This window comes from Poecilia latipinna, unplaced genomic scaffold, assembly GCF_001443285.1.
Source record: "Poecilia latipinna isolate Pla-1442-1.1 unplaced genomic scaffold, P_latipinna-1.0 Scaffold2695, whole genome shotgun sequence".
Classification (NCBI taxonomy): Eukaryota; Metazoa; Chordata; class Actinopteri; order Cyprinodontiformes; family Poeciliidae; genus Poecilia; species Poecilia latipinna.
In genome coordinates, this window is record NW_015115311.1 from 57,392 (window position 1) to 76,709 (window position 19,318).

Here is a 19,318-nt window from a genome sequence, read left to right on the forward strand (position 1 = left end):
ACCTCCAGTCTGGTGCATGCATTCCCGTCGGTTCTGAAGCAGACCTCCCACTCCAACCATGAAACACCACCCCCACTCGATTTGAAACCTCCTCCTGGACAAAAGCAGTGTCCCTTTAAAAAAAAATACATACGAAATCTATCGTCTTGATCAGATGGCATCTCACTAACTGGAGCTGGATGCCTTGGCGGCCGGTGTCCACATCATGGCTCAGTTCGCCGAGGTCCTGAACCAGGTGAGGTCGGTCCTCACCGTGGCGCTGCCCGGTGAGGTTCACGCTCTGCTGGAGGGTCTGGTGGAAGAGGGGATCATCTCGGAGGCATACAGGAACAGTTTGAATCTGCACTGGCTCAATGATGGCATTGTGCCTAAATTCACGAGCAAACCAGGATGCGTCGAGCTGGATGAGGACTTAAACACTCCAGGATCCGTGGCTCAGTTGGACCTCAACCAAGAACCGATGAGCCGAGTCAGAACAAGCGGATCGAAATCTCTCGCTGGTGACCACAATGTGGAACAAACAGAATCGGTCTCATTAATAGAGGAACCAAACAGCACAAGATTTACCCTGGAGAAGAACAAGTGGCTCCAACATGAAATTCTGCAGCAAAATCAGGAGGAAATGCAGGATTTATTGGAAGAAGTTCTAATGGACATGTCCTACTTCAACCAAGACCCTCTTTCCTATGACTGCACTCTCAGATCCATTGATGAAAAAGCAGAACTGCTGAGCGGTGCAAGGAGTGAGCCTCCTAGTGATAATGAAAGCATAAACATGGGGAATGAGGAAAGTGAGGAGGTGTGGTTACAGCAGCTAGAGGAATCGGCCAGGAGGATAGCTGTTCCTCTGTGGCAGAACTGGGACAGAGGGAGAGGGATGTTGCAGACCCTGCTGCCCTGTGGGCCAAGCAGCTGCTCAATAAGCGACAGGATGATGCTGGAGGGTGAAGCCCAGAGTGTCGTTTTGGACAAGGAGGAGGAAATGGAGCTTGCAGCCGCTTGCAGTTCACTTGACACCTGCGTTGGCGACTTTGAGTGTGAAGAGCTGAGCTTTGCGTGTGACACAGACGCAGGCAGGTCAGAACGAGAAGGGCTTCACTTTTCTACCCTCAGCGGGGTTGCTGTGTTCAATGCGGACGACTTCAGGATCCTTGGAGCGACAAGAAACGCCTCACCTGTTGAAGCCTGCGAAGCAACGGAGGCGGGATACATCACCCAAATACTGGAGGGCAAATTCGACGTTCTGTGTCCAGTTGGCAAGACTGCAGACAAAGTGGATGACCTGTTCTGTTCCACACCAGATGCACCATATCAACAATGTGGAACACAGTCAGGACTGTCTGAAGCCACTTTCAGGGACCTGCTACATTCAGATGTGCCTGAAGACAGCAGAACTGATCTGCAAGATGCCTCTCATTATAGTCTCGCAGAAGGATTTACAGATTACCTAGAAGATGCAGAAATGTATAACCAAGATGGAGAATTCCAAGAAAAGACGGATTTACATTGTGGTAAGTTTGTTCATCATCATCATTTAAAGTATTTGGGTTCAAATTACAGGTAAATGGGACAGCTGAGAGTTTCAACGTTTCGAATCCTGAAAAAAGTGGTTTCGATTTTAACATTCCAGTGTTAGTATGGCTAGATCCTGCAATCCTCTATTCTCTGTGCTCTTGATCTTATTTAAGTGGAAAACCAGGAGTTTTCTGTAAAAGCAATTATAATATTCTAGTACTATCATAATATTCTAGTAGTATATTCTAGTTGGAGAGCTTTTTTCTTTTTTCTCCTCTTGGATATATAGGTACTTTCCATTCCTCCCCTCCTTTTTCCAGAACCGAAAGTCTGCTTTCTGTTGACTTGTTAACCTGCCAGGCAGTTTATTTTTGGTGAACGCCTTGTGGGGATGGTAGAGTTTACTTTCAGTTTCATCTTGCATCAGCGAGTGGTGGGCTATGACTTCTTAGATCCCTTTCAGTTTTATTCAGCTCTTGGATAATCTGTGATTCAAAGCAGACTTTCTGAATTAAACGATTGTAGGGAAGTACTGCAAGGTTTTATCAAAGCCAGTGGCGTTTTAGGAAAGGTCTTCTGAGGACAGTTTAAAAAAAAAAAAAAAAAAAAAAAAAAAGCACATGATATCAACTCTTAGATTTTAACCATAGCAAATCCGGATTTTGTAAAACCTATTAACACTTTTCACTAAACCGGGTTTTTGCAGGGGACCAAGTCCAAATAGTTTTGGCTCATCAAATATTTCCGGCATGCAACTCAGTAATGTGGATACAATCAGCTTTCCCATAAGTCTCCTGCTGTGGTTTTATTTATTCTCAATTGCACATTTTATTGTACACAAATAAATGATAAAGATGTTTTCAGCACTGTTGTAAACATTAAGAGCTTAGAGGCAAAAAGGACACTGCTAAAGGTGGACCGGTATTAGTTTGGGTGATCCAACCCATATAGGGAGTTGTTATCATTGTTGAGCAAGCAGGGCAGGTACTTTCCACGCAACACCTGTGCTTAGTGTTATGTTAGGTCAGATGAACTGTGTGTGTTGGTGGGTTTCTTGCTAGAAATATGATCTTAGGAGTTCAAACATTGGCACCACTGTATCGAGAAGAAAGGAGACAGTTATTTATGATTAATAGTCGTTAAAACCTTTAAATGTTTCCCAGTTTTAAGCCATGTTTTTAAGCGTGTTGCCATGTAACATGAAATGAAACATTGTAATACAATTAGTTAAATAATCTCAGTCTTAGTCGGCCATATTCCTACAACTTCTGGATGATGGATTTAACTGAACTCCAGGGGATGTTCAGTGCCGTAGAAATTTGTTTTGGTATCTTTACCGTGACTAATACTTCTCAATAACCTTTTCTCAGATTTTATTGTTGTTGTTTTGCATTCATGCCATAATTGTAGCCAGGAATGCTGATTAACCAGAGAGTGGACAGGCGTCTTTACCTAGAATGTCTTGAGATACAGTCACTGCATTTTGGCGATCTCCTTTACTAGCACTGACTGGTTGGACCTCTGTTAAATTAGGTCAGTCGTTGTCAATGGAGTGGATGCTTATGTAATCATATGTTTCACATTACATAACTGTATGTTATTATTTTTGCAGAAATTAGTTTTCACTTTGACATTAAATGTGTTATTGTATTTTCTGTCACCTAAGCCAAATTTGATAATGACTGATTTTTTTTAAAAGCAATGAAATGGGTAAAACGGCCAAGGGGGCAGAGGTAACGTTTTTATAGGCTTTACAAATAACAGGTGTTATCAGAAAGATATTTAGCAATCCAATTCATAGCAATGGCTGCTTTGTGGGAGCAGACAGTGGATGATTTACACACTCGAGGAGTCCCTTTCAGAATTGTTTTCAGACATGTTGCAGGGATTTTGAGCAGGAGCTGTCTTTTCCAAGGTCGTTCCATATCATCTTAAGTGGATTTAAGTAAGACATTGACGCAGCCAATCCAAGCTCTTCATTATTTCCATTAACATTTTTTTCAGCCATTTAGTGATAGACTTTCTGTTTTGTTTCAGAACACCGTTTTACCTCGGGGAAAGCCGAGGTGTGTTTGACAATAACACCGAAAAGAGATAGCCATTGTATCCTGCCTGATATCCTGCCCCCAAGGTTTTTAGCTGCCAGTGTGATGATGTCTTTGTTCTGGAATGTTGGGTCTCACTGTACTTAAAATAATAATTTAAAAAAAGGATTTGTAACTCTTTCCACAATAAAGGACAACAATGACTTGAGTTTCACTATAGACTTGGGGACTAATGTGAACTTTTAGCTTGATTTGAGCTTTTTACAATTCTACCGGTTGCACAGGTAATCAAGCCAGGCCATTGAAATTAAAACCAAAATCTATTTACAGTAAATGATTAACAAAGAAGGCAAAACGTTAAGTTGTAATTTTAATAAATAAAGATAATAATCTGAGCGTTACCTGTTATTTTCCTCGGTATCTTTGTCTGTTAAAGTTTGTTTTATGGGGTGAGAAAAAAACTAAACAGAAGAAAGAGGACAAATGTTTTCTCACAGCACTGTGTGCAGTTAATCGACAGAGGGAGGTGTGGCAGCTTTGTTTGTTTTTCCCTCAGGTTTATTAGACTCGGTGCTGATGTATGCATATACCAAACCTGTTTTCAACGGCAAATTAAAGTATAGCTGCACCATGATTTTCTTTCTAGATAGTTATTATTCATTTCTTTTATTTCTTGAGTTCTGTTGCCTCTTGTCTGAGACATAAAAACGAAAGTACGGTTATGCATGTGCACGCAGACGATGCGGTCTTGGCCCACCGTGGTGCAAACCAAGCCCCGCAGCTTGGCGTCCTGGTAAAAGTGAAAGCAAAAGCCCATTCAACTGGCAGATGCTGTTGCGCCTATACGCAGTGGGGCTGCGGGTTATCCGAGGATAGGATAGGCTGTCTGGAGCGTTTGATGTGATGTGTGGCATGAAATATGCCACAACATAGAAGAAAATGCAGCAAAATACACGAGAGAGTTCCGAGGTCCTGAGCAGCGTCCAGGGAGACTCGACAGGTAAATTATTTGTCCTTCATATAACGGGACAGGTTGGGTGCGCATTTTCAACGTGCTTACGCATAGGGTCATAAGACTTAAATATTTTATGCTAATTTTGGGGGGTAATAAAGAGGAAAATATCTTTGCGTGACTTAAGCTTAAGATTATAATGATCACATTAATTTCAGAAGTTTTTTTTAAATTTATTTATTTTTTTTTTTTTACCTCGAATAATCCTAAATGCATAGCCATCATTTATTTTATTGTTAAGCCTGTTTAACTTTAAATCCAGAAGCACTAAAATGCGGACTCTATTGCGCATGTATGTAATCAAATTCTCACTCTGGCATGCACAGAAGCAACAACAATTGAATTGCTGGTCGATGAAAGATTTTATTTATTTATTTATTTATTTATTTATTTATTTATTTATTTATTTATTTCGAACAGACTGAAAAGACAATCAAGAAAACAAACAAAACAAAATAGAATAAAACAAACATAAGAAATAAAAATGTAAAACAAATTATTCTGCCCATGCGGGATGATGGGAAATTCAGAGACCACCTGTGTTTTCTCGTTACAACACAGTCAAGGTGAAACTATAACATGGCGGTCGCAAACTTGCGCGTATCTAGAAAGTTGAGTGTGCACAGAAAGTTTTGGACTTTCCCTTTCAAGGATTTAGCTCTGCTCTGCTCTGCGCATGGCTGATACGAGCAAACAGATGCGACTTTTGCCCCTAAACTATTAAGAGTTTGACTGTCCAACAATCTGCAAACCCACATTTGGAGTTGATGTGTAGCTCTTCACACACTGGCAACGGGTTTTATTGCTACGCAAATTTAAAAAATAAAAAATAAAAGTACACGCAAGTCCCGAAATTGGATAAACATGCACATATTCTTTGATTTGAAAATAATATTTCACGCTAATCAATGAGAAGCAGAAGGTAGAGGGAGATGTAAATAAAGCCTGTTTTCACTTCCTGCTTTTGACATTAATATGTCGTGTGAGTAAACAAACGTGATGCTAAATTCAGAGCCATGCTGGACTGGGCTGTCAGGTAAAACCCCTTGCTTTTGATGAACAACATCTCTGCTAATGACGTCTCTGGGTTGCTGGACATGAAGACCAAATTTGGTTGAGATTTAATGGGGGGGGAAAAAAAAAGAGTGACACGTCTGTACTGCCTACATTTCTCCAACGCCACAAATACTTTTTCTGACCTCACTGTCACATTTTAATTTAGAGATGTGAGCAAAGTTAGAAGTTGTTGCCTACATTGTGTCTCTTTGTTAGGCCATGACCACATGTTTACATCCATGCAATGCAATTTAATAAGGGCAAAAGTAATATCCAAATGTATAGTTATACATTTATAACTATAAATGTATAGTTGAGTATTTTCATGCATTCTGGAGAGAATTATTTTTTTGTATTACACCATTTTCCCATTTCTTTCCTTTTTTTTGTGTTGACTCATAAAAAAAACAATAAAAAAAAAAACAACTCTGACTGAACTTCATGTGGGATGTTGTTTATTGGTGTCACATAAGCACATTTTCTCACAGAAGAATATGGGTAGAATTAAAGAAATTACTTTGAATGGTCTGTTGTTAAGGTGAATATGAAATGTTAGCCATGTCAGGTATGAGTTAGCTCAAGGCTGCTGCAGTTGCTCATCGCTGGTGGCAAAATTGATCACAAAATGATCTGCCCCCACTTTCAAACCCAATATTAAAAGCAAAAAAATAAATAAATAAATAAATAAATAAAAGAATGTCCAACAAACGCATTTCCGTATATTTTTACTATTGACTTATTAGTTCTGAGAAATCAGATCAGCATAAAGCTGCAAAGTGACTCTTTGGTGAAGTGGATATGTGCAGGCTTGACCTCATAATGGTTTTATTCCTAGTCCATTTTCATCCTCTGCTCTTGTTTAATGATTAAGGACTGTTTACACCTCAGGGAATTTTATAAATCATTCTTTAAAAAGGAGATGCAGCAAAGCTTTGCTTATTCCAATCAGGGGAAGTTTCTGCGTTTTAATTTTCAGGATGGCATGCTGTCCATGAAAAGGACAAAAATGTCTGTGATGGTGGGGAAGTTCAAGAGAGGACTTATTATGTCATAAAGTCTGTTAACGAAATGTTTGTGCAGCTTTCAAATTACATATTCAATAGAAGATAGGTCACGATTTCAAGATAACGGCGGTAACTCCAAGTTCTACATGCACCAGTGAATTCTGGGTAACTGTATGTGCCATCAATGAATTGTACGTTGAAGAAAAAGCATATTGCCTTACAAGACAACATCTTTTAGCCAATATTAAAAGGTCACATACGCAGTTTGGTGAAGATGATGAGAACCTCAGACAGTTTGATGAAGCGTGTCTAAAACTTGACCACAAAATTCACGTTTGAATGTCGTCTTTGCATTCATTTAAAGAAGAGTGATCATTTTCCGTCGCAGCTGTTATTTTGTCGTTAAACAGAGTCTCCTTTAGGGCATCGTGTGGCACAGTGGGTTGAGGTCGCAGACCTCAACTCAGCCTTCTGTGTTTCCTTTGCCACATATCTTCGCTCTAATCCCCTCTCTGTCCTCTTCGTGCCTGATTGCTAGTAAATAAAGGTGACTAATGCTGAAAATATTCTTAAAACCAAAACAAAGTGACTCTCCTCTGATCAGTCATTGTGTATGCCAGGCCATTGTTTTGTTTTGGCTGGGATTTCTTTTTTCTATAATATGGGGGGGGTTTTGATTTCCATATAGATAAGGCACTAACTGAGACTGGCATTTTATAGCTTACCTGTCCTGGCATGCCTTATAGTCTTCTATCCAAGTTTCAAAGATCACCTGTTCTGTGTGATCTTTATAGCAAAGTGTGGGTGTGTTTTGGCTTTGTACTGGCTAAATCGAAAGGCAAAGTTCAAGGTGAGATCGAGATAAACAGGAATTGAAAAAAAAACAAAATACCCTGGAGGCTTCATTTCGTTTCCAATAGGCACATTCGGATATTTTCAAACAAACGCCTATAAGCGCACAGTCGTGGCCGTAGACAATCGAGGTCTCTTGAAGTTGGGGTGAGTTTCTGCTTCCGAATAATTCTTGGCCAGAGTTGGACGTTGTTTTCGCTTTTCATTTATCAATAAAATGAAGAATTTGTCTTTCAAATTTCAGCTGGGTGGATCTTCGGCGCAGCCTTACCACAGTGCAATTTTAGGCATGTAGGACACAATTGAAAATGTATTGGTATTTAATAAATACTGTTGTATTTATTTAAATTTTGGTACTTTCCTGAATCCCGTCATTACTTGTGCTCCAGCCTCCTCTTTTATTCCCAGCTGACTTTCCAAACATCCTTTAGTGTCCAAACGGGGATTCACAGTCTTTTTATTTTCAGTCTGTCCTTCATTAACCTCTTCATTGCCAATGTCGTCATATTTAGTGCTGTGAAGAAGCATTTGTGTCCCACTACACTCCCTTGGCTTTTGCTTTTTTGTCACATTTAAATGTTTCAGATCATCAAACGGATTATTTATGAGACAAAGATAATCTGATTTCAGCTATTCAGTCTACCCCAATGTAGAAATATGAAAATGTCCAATGTGTAAAAGAATTGATTTAGTAAGGGAGGCTCCACGGCGACTGGTGGAAAGGCCCACCACTGCTCCATATTTTCTCCATATCTGGACAATGAATCCTCGGTTTGGTTGCAAATTCTTAGAAATGGGTGTGTAAGAAATTAGGCCAAGCTGTGGTAATACAATCATACAGAAGTGTTCAGATTTGTCTGTAATGCAGATAATAAGCTGAGTTAATACACTTTAATGCATAAATTGCATTGCACCTTTTTGTGAAGAGGCTTGAGTATGTCTGTAGTTATTTTCTGTTGGAAATATTTCTTACTTATCAATATGGCCGTTCTCAAAGATAGAAAGAAAAAGAAGAGACCGGTCCCACTGGTTGGTGGCGGTTAGCAGAGCTGGTTTTCTCAATAAAGTGAGTAGAGAATTGCATCGTTGTCATCCAGAAATAGTTCATGTGAGAAAATGAGCTCAGCCAAACCTGTCTGTTAAAGCGTCTTTTGTAATGTTTTTAATTGGCAGACTTACTCATCAGCCTTTGTGTTTTTCTTATTACTTCTGTGTTTTGGTTGTTAGATGCCAAGATGCAAGAAAACGACCAGGATTCCTCGGGCCTGTTGGATTTGGGTTTGTAGTTTTGATTCTTTTCCACCAGTGCTTTACAATATGTCTCCTCCTTTTTACATTAAAACACTCATTATCAAAAATTATGGTTTCAGGTCATATAGCAGACCATTGCTGGGATGATGAATATTTACGTAAGTAGTAAACGTTGACGCTTTGTGGCTTACCTTATCAATTCTGCCCAATTTTTGAAAATAATTATATTAATAATTATTTATTTGCAGTTTCTCAAATCTTCAGTTTCTCAAATCTGCTCTTCAGTCAAGATCTGGGGCCTGACTGCCTTGATGAAATCACCCGAAACAGTGAGCATCTATTTTGGTTATTGTCTTGTATATAAAAAAATAAAAGCAAAAACAAAAAGCCCCCAAAAAAGAAAAGAATTGAGCCATTAACTCTTATGATGTGGTTGAGTTCAATATGTGATATTGAACTCAAGCATAAATAAATTTTAGTTTGTCATGGACACTGCCATGGGGTCTTTTACTTCATATAAGGAATTAAAATTTTTATTATTATTTTTGTGTGGGTTATTATCTTTCACTTGTGTTTCTGGCTGCTGCCAGAAACAAACACCCTTTGCACCAATTCCCGCTTTGAGTCTTCCAAATTCTCTAGAAACGATACACTTCTTAGCCGTCTTCTTCAGATCCCTTCTGAAAAGGCATGATAAAAACAGCCGTTCCGTCTACTGTGTCTGCTAGCCGCTTCGGTGACTTTTACACTTCCTCTTCTGTGCTCTGCAGGTGACACTCCTGTGGCACTGGAGGCCTCTGATACCGCTAACCACAACGAGCAGAGAGAGCAGTGGAAGCCATCGGACAAAATAAAGCCTAAGAGAAAAAGACAGAGAGGTTAAGAGAGCTCAAGTTTGGCTGTTCAGCAGGCCTGTCTGTAGTGTTTGCTCGTTTACATCTTAAATCTCTCTCTTCCAGATGCCCTGTCCACGCAGTGCACCAATGGAGACTCCAGAGTGAAAAGGCAAAAAGCAACAGGTGACAGATTTCGTTGGTTGCTTGTGATTCTTTGTCTTTTGAGAAATGTTCACGTAAATATGCACACGGTCAAATAAATCGACTCATTGCGCATGGTGACACCCTACGTCTATCTTGATGTTTTATTTCTAATCAGTTATCATCTTTACAGTCAGTCAGATTATTCCAAAGTTCAGATTACTATGTTACGAATAAGTTGGGCAACGACCATATTTTTTTCTGCCCTTCTGTTGGTTGATAATAGGATAAACTTGACCTAGTAAGAATCAGACTTAGGCATAATTCCACGTTCTGTGGCCTCTAAGTCATTATATAGTTTTATGATATAACGACTTAGTGGCCTACTTTCTAATCAATTACAAATAAATAACCATAAAATCACGGTCGCCAGGTAGACTGATGGCAACCATCTTTCTATCTGGTCATAGTGAATGAAAATAACGTCCTATTCAGTACAGGATGGCTGATATAAATTCAGGCTGATTCTGAAATCATTTTATGAAACAAATAATATACTTTTCCTGTTGACAGTTTACATGTACTTAATCTGTAATGTGACACTTCATTACTTTTTATATTGAAGGTGTTGCTGCAGTGCTAAAAAAAAATTCAGCTTGCATCGCTAGTAGCAGTTAGCAAGGTTGCCAAGCACACCAACTCCACTATTTTTCAGCTAAAACACAGTTAAAAATAAAAGTCAGAATGTTTGAATTTACATTGTATGACTTTAGTTTATAATCAGCAATACTTTCCAGTTTAGCAAACCTCATATCATAGTTTGCGAAGTGAAGAAACTCTCTTGGTGAAAGGCTAACAGCTAGTACTTAGCCAGGCTTCTTTAGCTGATTTTAGCAATTTCAAAACAAGTCAAACTTTAAATGTTAACATCTACGCTATTAACAAGTATCAAACTCTTTTTCAAGAGGCTGTTGCTAAGTTCTCTTAACCATAAAAAAATAAATGAAGTTACGCTAGTTGATCTTGTCAGCTGTGTAAATACACCTCTTAGACTGAGGCTCGTCAGTCTACTGTAAAAGCAAACACAAAAGTTTGGATGTTATTTGGATGTTAGATGCAGCCTATCCCATGGATATGAACATGTTCAATTGGTTGGGTCATACTCCTCTGACATCTGGAATGATGTCATTTCCAGAATGATGTCATTTCCAGAATGTTCTCATTCTGGAAATGACATCATTCCAGATGGAGTGTTGTACTTGCTGCTGGTTCGCTGTTGTCTACCTCAGTTCATAGGGTTTTTCCAATCACCTCTGCTGAACATCTCTTTTGAATAATTTCTGTTTTAAGTCAAAAATAATGTTCTTAAAAACCTATCACTTGATTTGATGTAAATAAGTGATACCAAACTACTATTAAAGACAATTCAGGTGGCAACAGTCACACTTAGACCACAATTTATTTGGAGATTTATTTTGTTAGTCTGCAGCTGGCTAATCCCCCTGTGTTTTTTACAGAACCACCAAAAACCCAGGAAGAAACTGCTGAGCCACCTGCCATTCATGGTGAGTTTCTCATAGCAACTGAAATTATTTTGAAGGGAACTACATGCATTTCAGCGAATGGATATCCGCTACGCAGCACAGCCAAAAAACTAAAACTGTTTCCGCCACAGTTTTTTTTTTAGAACGTACATAATAAACCATCAAAACTTGATGTGACCTAGATTTCACGGGTCACATGAGCAGGTCACATCTATTCTGCAAAGGAGGTACATGTTGTTTATCTGGGATACTGAAGGCTTAAAGGACTTCTACTCTATGTGACTTGGGTTGTGAAGACAAAGAAAAAGGAAGTTTATTTTGTGATCTGAGATGTGATAAATCAAAAGAAGAACTCTTCCACTGCTCGACTTCCTCTATGTTATTTCAGTTGTACGTGTTAGCATGATGTTAACAGTTTTAGGTGGTAATGGACGTTTTGCTTCTATAACCCTCAAGCTTATAAAGATGACTTTATCTGATCGCAGTGCACCTTTAGTGCAGTGCTCTAGCATATTTTTTTTCTTTGTTGTGAAATTGGAATATAAATCCCATGTTTCTTGTCATAAGCCTGCAGCCTGGGGAGGCTTTCTGCCCTCCCACACTGAACAAAACCTGTTCGTAGAAAACGGTAACAATCTCACCTGGTGTCGTTTTGCAGATGCCGAAGCAGTGTCAGTTCCAGCAGAGTCTGTGGGATGCCTTCCCACCACTCCTCCGGGCAACCTGCTCATGTTCCCGCCTCAGTCAGCTAATTCCATTCCCATTCAGTTCATCACAATCCCAGACCCATCTGCTTATAAGGTGGTCCAGCTATCCTCCTCCCCGCCTCCGCTTATTAGGCTCCCGCTCCCGAACACGGCTGCTACGCCAACGTACATCTTCGGTGAGTAAATCTGTGAAATAATCCTGCATGTAAGGTCCAATAGTTAAGTTTATAGTGTTCAGTTTTAGTTGTAGCCAAACAACACTGGCTGGCTGTAAATTTTGCTCACGTTTTGCTGTGATCCTCAAACACAGAACTGAACCGGAACATTATTGTCAACATAGTGGATCTATTTATAGATCTCTGATTTGTAGCCAAAACACTTCTGACCAGCCAGGATGTGGACAAAAAAAACATATAAAGATATCCTTGAGTGTCTATTGCTGGGATTTTAACAATGGAGCCTCTGGATCAGAGTTTCTGAAAGTTGGGTCAGAGCGCAACAGAGGGCTGCAAATACTAAGACCTAAAGATAATATTCACATATTTGTTATAATTTTCACAAATGATTAGGCAAATTAGTAGAATGCATGCAAAAAAAATTCAGCTTTTTATCCTTACAGATTGCTGTTTTTTAATTTGGATCACTTGCAATGTAAGAAGAAGTCAGAGCCAAAACAATAAGATCATGTTTCATTTGAATGTTTCATAACAACAAACCCGCACCCTTTTATGGCTTCCCAGCAAAACTTCATACAAGTAGAGCAACATTATTCAATTCACCTGCCAGGCACTGCCCAAGCATTGATACCATTCAAACGTTTTTCACATTTTGTCATGTGACAACAATACATAAAGACCTTATGTAATAGACCAGAACAAAACAGTGCACAGCTGTGAAGTGGAAGAAAATGCATAAATGGAAAACTGTGTCGTACACATATAGCTCTTCGTACTGCTATACCCTTAAATATAAATTCCATCTCAAACATTTACTTTCAGAAGTTGCCTACTCAAAAGCAAGTGTAATTTAATTCCATTATAAATACAGTTCATCCGTAAAAGGCGTTAGACGTTTGCTAGAGGACATTAGAGGGCAAACAGCCTCATGCAGCAGACAGGTCAGGGCTAAAGCTTTGGAGACATTTAAAGCAGCGATATTTCACAGAATGCAGTTCAGTCTGTCATCCCAAAACAGAAAGAGTACTACTACCGAGACACGCTCGAGCCTCTTTTGATAGGCAGCGTAACGTTGATCAGAGAAGTGTCCACTGACCCGAGATCCTCAGAACGTTGACAAAACACATATCCATGCAGCACTCAACAAATCTGAGAAAAAGAGTCCAGCAATGAACTTTGTGGGCTAAATACTGTGTGGCGGAAAGATTGTAATGCACATCAACCAAAACACACCATAAACAACGGTAATGGAAGCATGTTGATGGTAGGACTGATTGGGATAAATCACCGTAGAAAATCACAAAGACCCTATGCAACTAGAGCTGCAAGTGAATTTATTTCAAAGCATATTCATGTACTAAAATGGCCAAATCACAGTCTGTGCTTAAATCTAATCTGGAATCTGTCACATAGCTTAAAAACTGATGTTCACAAACACTAACCTTCTAAATCGATCCCTGGTAAATCTGGAACCGATTACCTAGTAACATGACAGTTCAAAGAGATATTTTCACTAGATAAGGTTTTCATTCATATTATACCAGTTACGATATTCACACGTCTGACTCAACTGAACAGGAAATATCTGAGAGATTTCACCAGTCATAGAGCATGTTGCTCACTTTGACCACAAGCTAAACAAATAAGTAGAAACTGTACATGTCAACACAAACTTCTTACAACTGCACCCAAAGTTTAAAGAAAAGATGTGAAAAATGATCACTTTATGGGCTTGATGCAAACATCCCATTTGTCATTCATAATAGATGTGGATGTTTTTAACATACTTTTGTCTTTAGCCGTCTCAAATTCATCAGATGAATGTTAGGCAGCTGTTTGCAGTGAATAACCGCTGTCTTCTCTAATCCTGCTTCCCGTCAGTTCCTAATCCCTCCCCGACCCGCAAACGCCAGGTTCCACCCCTCTCTCCAGGTGAGCATTGCTTTTTATCTTAATCTTGGGATTAATCTTGAGACATTCATGTGCCTTTGTGTAAATATTAATCCGTCTGTGTGATTTTTCTCTTGCGTTTGTAGCGGACGGTGCAGTGGCGCCCTTCCTGATGAGTTCAATCCAGCCAGGTTCCATGTCGGACACAGCCAGCAAAGTCACGACCCCCCCTGCAGCTCCTCTGTCCCCCACAAACGGTAAGCTTGAGTGTGTTTCTCAGACCCTCAGTACATGCTGGGTAATTTTTTTTTTTTTTTCCCTTTCTACAACATAAAAACAACACAACTTATTTCATTTCAGAGGTATCCCCATGTAAGGAGTCGCCAAAGTCCCCTGTGGTTGTGGAAATCCCCCGTAAGTCTGCTTCTGCAACTTTCTCTCATTGCTCCCCACAATTATTATGCCTTGTTGAATAAATTGGCATTGGCTTCACTTGTTTTTCCTCTGCAGAGGCTGTGAAGGACTACATCCAGCAGTCAAAAATACACATGAGTCAGGTCTGCCAGGATATGGAGGCAGGCCTGAGGATGAACGCCCATTACGTGAACGTGAGTGTGAGCCAGAGAGAGATCGCTCGCGCTGGGAAAAACACGAACAGATGTCTGGACAAGGAGCTCATCATAACTGGAGACATCGACCGCCAGAAGAACTCCATGGGACAGAGTCAGGTAAGCGTGTTTCTTTTATAGACTAGTAATTTAGGGAAAAAAAACAAAACTGTGAATTGTGACCATGACAAAAGAAAAATCATTGAGGAGCTGGACATTATGGCTTAAAAAAATGAAGTAAGTAAGTGTAGTGGGATCCAGCCTACTGTCACAGATTCGCCTCGTAGCAGATTTTACTATGGAACATAATTCCAGATGAGTGGAAAATTTGCGTATTTTTTCATTTAAATATTCTAAAGAAAATACATCTTGCAGTGCTGGAATACATAGGTGCAATGCTACTTGAGAAGCCAATGGCTGCTGATTACAAAGCAACCAATCCAGGAGTGCCGTTCATTGGCTGTACCCTCAAGAGCGGCGATAAGCAGGAGAAGGTCTTCTGCTAAGACGGTGCGCATTTATGCATATTGGAGTATATTTGATAAAGTATGAGTAACAGTAGTAGACTCTTCAAGTATTAGCAGAAAAATAAATACCTACCTGAAACTTAAAATGATCAGTAAGCCTGCAGGAGAGAGCTTGGAAACCTGAGTGAGCTCTTGCAGCAGGTTGACTCACAAGAAACATGATTTAAGAGATGCAGCAGTAATAAATTCATTGTATCTAAATGGTAGCAAAATGCAATAAATTCCCCAAGCGTGCTGCACTTACAGCAAGGATTAGGTGTGAGCAAATTCAGGAAGTTGCAAAATAAAACCGTAGAGTTGGCACAAGAAAGAGATCGCCCTTATGAGCCAGAAAGGGTCAGGCCGAAGTCAAACAGTTGACGCTTGGTCACATAGTTGTGGGATATTTGTTTTCGCACACACCCTTCCAGGTCCACAAAGCACACTGAGTCAAACTCCTGGGAAACCTCTTTTTGCAGTGTGTCGTGGTGTTTTTGCGCAGTTTACAGTGGCATTGAAATACATCGACAGGTACAATATGGAAAGAAAAGACTGTTTACAAGCTCACAAGTTTGGAGGAGGAGGAAATAAGGACTGACGAGCTGCAAGATCTCATTTTTACTTTTCCACACTCTCTGGCATTTCCTCTTTAAAACTATCCCTCGTGCTCTCGGGCCAAAAATAAAAAAACTGTTCCTGGAAGTTGAGTTCTCTGAATGTTTTTCACATAAACAAACACGACTACCAAATTCTAACCGATCACACAATAACTCTGCACCCAGAGAGGGACGACGAAAAGTTGTGCAACTGGTGCAATTGCGACAATGAGAACCAACCCACGTCACTTTGTTCCTTTGACTAAACGAATGTGTGTTTGTCTTTTTTCAGATCTTTGACAGCCTGAATGGGAAACGCTACAACGTGCTGTTTGGCAATGCTGGCATGGGGAAAACAACCGTGATCAAGAAGCTGTGTCTCGACTGGTCCATAGACTGCATCCCCCAGTTTGACTTTGTCTTTCTATTAGACGGCAAACAGCTCGCTTTAACGGAGCCCGTCCACAGCCTCCAGACGCTGCTGCTCAGTCAGTCCTCCTTCGCTCCACGCTGCGCGGACCCTGATGGGGTTTACGCTCAGATCCTCGCAGCTCCTAAACGGGTGCTTATCGTTTTCGATGGGTTTGACGAGCTGCGGCACTACGAAGTCCTGCTCCAAACTCAGAAGAAGGAGTTGGTAGCCTCGCTGCAAAAAGACAGCAAAGCCCAGGCCTTCACGGTGAAGCAGCTGTTCTCCAGCATCCTTCAGAGGGTCCTGCTTCCAGGCTGCACGCTCCTCCTCGCCACCCGCCCGAGAGGCACGGCCAGCCAGTTGCTCCGGCGCGCGGACAGCTTTCTGGAGGTCTGCGGCTTCACTCCAGCGAACGTGGAGACGTACGTCTCCCAATATTTTTCCGATCCTGGACTTAGGGAATCTGCTTTGGACTTCTTAAAAAGCAGCAGCTACCTGAACCTCCTCTGCTGGAACCCGGCTCTCTGCCACTTGGTGTGCGCAGCTTTGGAACAGTGCAAAAGCGAGGCTGCCTTACCAAGAACATTAACTGCACTCTGTCACAAGGTGCTCTGCTTGAAAATGGAAAAAGACAGAGGAAGCACAGAGTCACTTCCTGAGGCCAATAAAATGAACACAGTTGAACCCATGGAAAATACAGACATTTCTAGCAATTCTCAGGGGAGGAGAGTACAGAAAAATAATCGCACAAGGCCCAGAGCGGTAGCGTGCGCTGCTTCTGGTAACCAAAGAGCAAGGAGGACGAAGGGACAGAAGAAACTGGTTGAGGAGAACGTGTGCGAGGACACCATCAGATCAGAGCTGCTGTCCCAGCTTTGCTCTATAGCCTGGGAGGGGGTGAAATCCAACTCATCTGTTGTTCCCAAAGGACGAACTGTCTCCACCCAACTCAGAGCCTTCAGCTTGAGGACGGGCCTGCTGCTTTCTCAGTCCCTCATGAGAAGGACGCCCTCCAAAGGAGAGGAGACGGAGGGAGGAGGACAAGTTAACAAAGGGATAGAAAAAGTAGAGAAGGAAGAGAACAGAGAAAAGGGAGGAAACCCACAAACGTCTGATGAATGTGAAGATGGGATCCTGTTGTGGGCTAATCCTTTCCTTCAGAGTTACATGGCTGCTGTCCATTTGTCTTTGTCAAGGTAACAAGGAACTCTGGCCATAAAAATAAAAATTTGTCACCCACAGGCCTCTGCCGTTATTTTCATCTCTCACTATTTTCCTTTTACTTTCAGTTCTGTTTCTTCATTTCCCTCACCCAGTTCAATGTTTGTCTCTGCCCAGGACTGTGACAGACCACTCCTTTCTCCAGACCTTGCCTTTCCAGATGGGAGCCAAAGGCCGACGGAAACCACAGAGGGAGGAGATGGAGCTGACGCAGCGGATCGCCGCAGGCCTCCTGTTCCACAACAGGACAGAGCTACAGAGTCTTCATTCATACTCGGAAACGGTCTTCAGGGACATGGTTGCCAGTAAGCAGGCTTTGGTGATGAAACACCTGGAAGGTCTGTGCTTTGGGGATTTGAGTTCAGCTCAGATCCTGGAGGCGTGCAACTACGTCTACGAAGCAAGTTTCACGCACCAAGAGAGCGGGACGGACACCAGTGCCAAAATGCTGACCCATCTGGCATCAAATCTCCCTGAACTCCTAACATTTCGGGGCGTTCCCCTCAACCCGCCAGATGTGTTCACAGTGCAAAACGCTCTCAGGGCGGGCGGGGCTGAGGGCAGGAGCTTCTGTTTGGATCTGGAAGACTCTGGGATACAGATCTGTGGACTTAGGACGTTAGTGGCCCTCAGCAACATCAACACATACAGGTAAAACTAACTTCTTCCCAAAATGATTCAAAATGACCAATTCAAGAAGTGAAATCATTATAATTTGTGTAGTCCCACACTTTTCAAATTGCAGTGTTTTGAAACTCAGTGTCTCTCAGGGGAACTTTTGGAATTAGTTATTTGTAAGCTTCATAAGCAAACGTCTGAAAATCAGCCACTGTCCTCTCCTGCTCTCACATGAGAGAGGTTTGACCTGATAGACCGGCCCACCGGGTCACGTCTGCACGTCTGCAGTTAGCAATAGTCGCCTCACTCTTGCCAACTCAGCAACTTTCTTGCTTTATTTAGCGACATTTCAGAAAAAAAAATTGTTATAGGCCAAAATCAGAATCATCGGGTCAGAATTTTTAAAGATGGGCAATCAGTGACCGGCCAAAAAAACTGCAATCGGTGCACCGCTATATTAGATTTCAATTAAGAGGGATGCAGATAATGTTACATCCAGAATTTAAAAGGAGAATCCAGAGCATCGCTACCACCATGCTAGGCTAAAGAGTCTCACAAAACGGTTGCAGCTTGCTTTTTCTTTGACCCGCTTCACAATATCGTCTCAGCCATTAACTTCTTCAGCTTAGATTTGAAGTTTAGTAGAAACAGAGGCAGATACAGGACTGTGGGAATGGTTATGATGGGATCTGCAGAGCCCACATATACATCATCATTGTTTTTCATAAGTACAAAGTTGTTTTAATGTCTGCTTTGATTCAAGTTTTATTATTCTAGCTTGTCCCGAAAATGTGCACGGTAAATGCAAATGCAGCATAAAATGTTAATGTTCAAAAAATAGTTAGGTTAATGAGGACAGGGGTGATGTTTCATCCAAAACTTTCAGTTCAAAGCACTAGCAGTAACAAGTCAAAGCAAATAGCAAACATAGATCAAATGTATGTTTTAGTTTTATTTACCTCCTGTGGCTGAACTTGAAATTACATTAAATCCAAAGTTCCTACATACCAAGTCGAAATAGTTTAATGAAATGCTAACTACCGTTAGCAATACAAGCTAACGATATACTGTAGCAGGCAAAGTACTGCTTGAAAGTATTAACTGCTTGACGTGATGACAGAATACCACAGCTGTCATAGCATTTAATTTGATTGGTTTTTGAGGTTAGGTTGAGAGAAAATCTTTCCATTTGATAGAAGTCCTGAGAAATATCTTCGAATTTGGACTTTACCAGATTGCTTTGATTCTCTGGCCATTTTTGTATCTCCGTAAAAAAAAAAAAAAAAACATGACAAACGGATGACGTTTAAGGAAAGTTCTGCCACTCT

At 40.9% G+C, this 19,318-nt stretch overlaps 1 protein-coding gene across 2 annotated transcripts; it reads left to right on the top strand.

Annotated features, from left to right (window-relative positions):
• The first annotated feature begins 107 nt into the window (after positions 1–107).
• On the top strand, positions 108–19,277 carry LOC106938806 (uncharacterized). 2 transcript variants are annotated; one of them, XM_015020981.1, is made up of 14 exons: positions 108–1,511; positions 8,712–8,762; positions 8,855–8,893; positions 8,984–9,064; positions 9,506–9,613; positions 9,695–9,754; positions 11,230–11,277; positions 11,915–12,139; positions 14,021–14,071; positions 14,176–14,286; positions 14,390–14,443; positions 14,540–14,757; positions 16,032–17,347; positions 17,490–19,277. In XM_015020981.1, the coding sequence occupies exons 1-14, from the start codon at positions 206–208 to the stop codon at positions 18,025–18,027; spliced, it is 4,206 nt and encodes a 1,401-aa protein (XP_014876467.1). In that variant the 5' UTR covers positions 108–205; the 3' UTR covers positions 18,028–19,277. The 2 variants fall into 2 exon arrangements, with proteins under 2 accessions (XP_014876467.1, XP_014876468.1); XM_015020982.1 differs by lacking the exon at positions 108–1,511 and adding an exon at positions 4,277–4,560.
• The last annotated feature ends 41 nt before the right edge of the window (positions 19,278–19,318 follow it).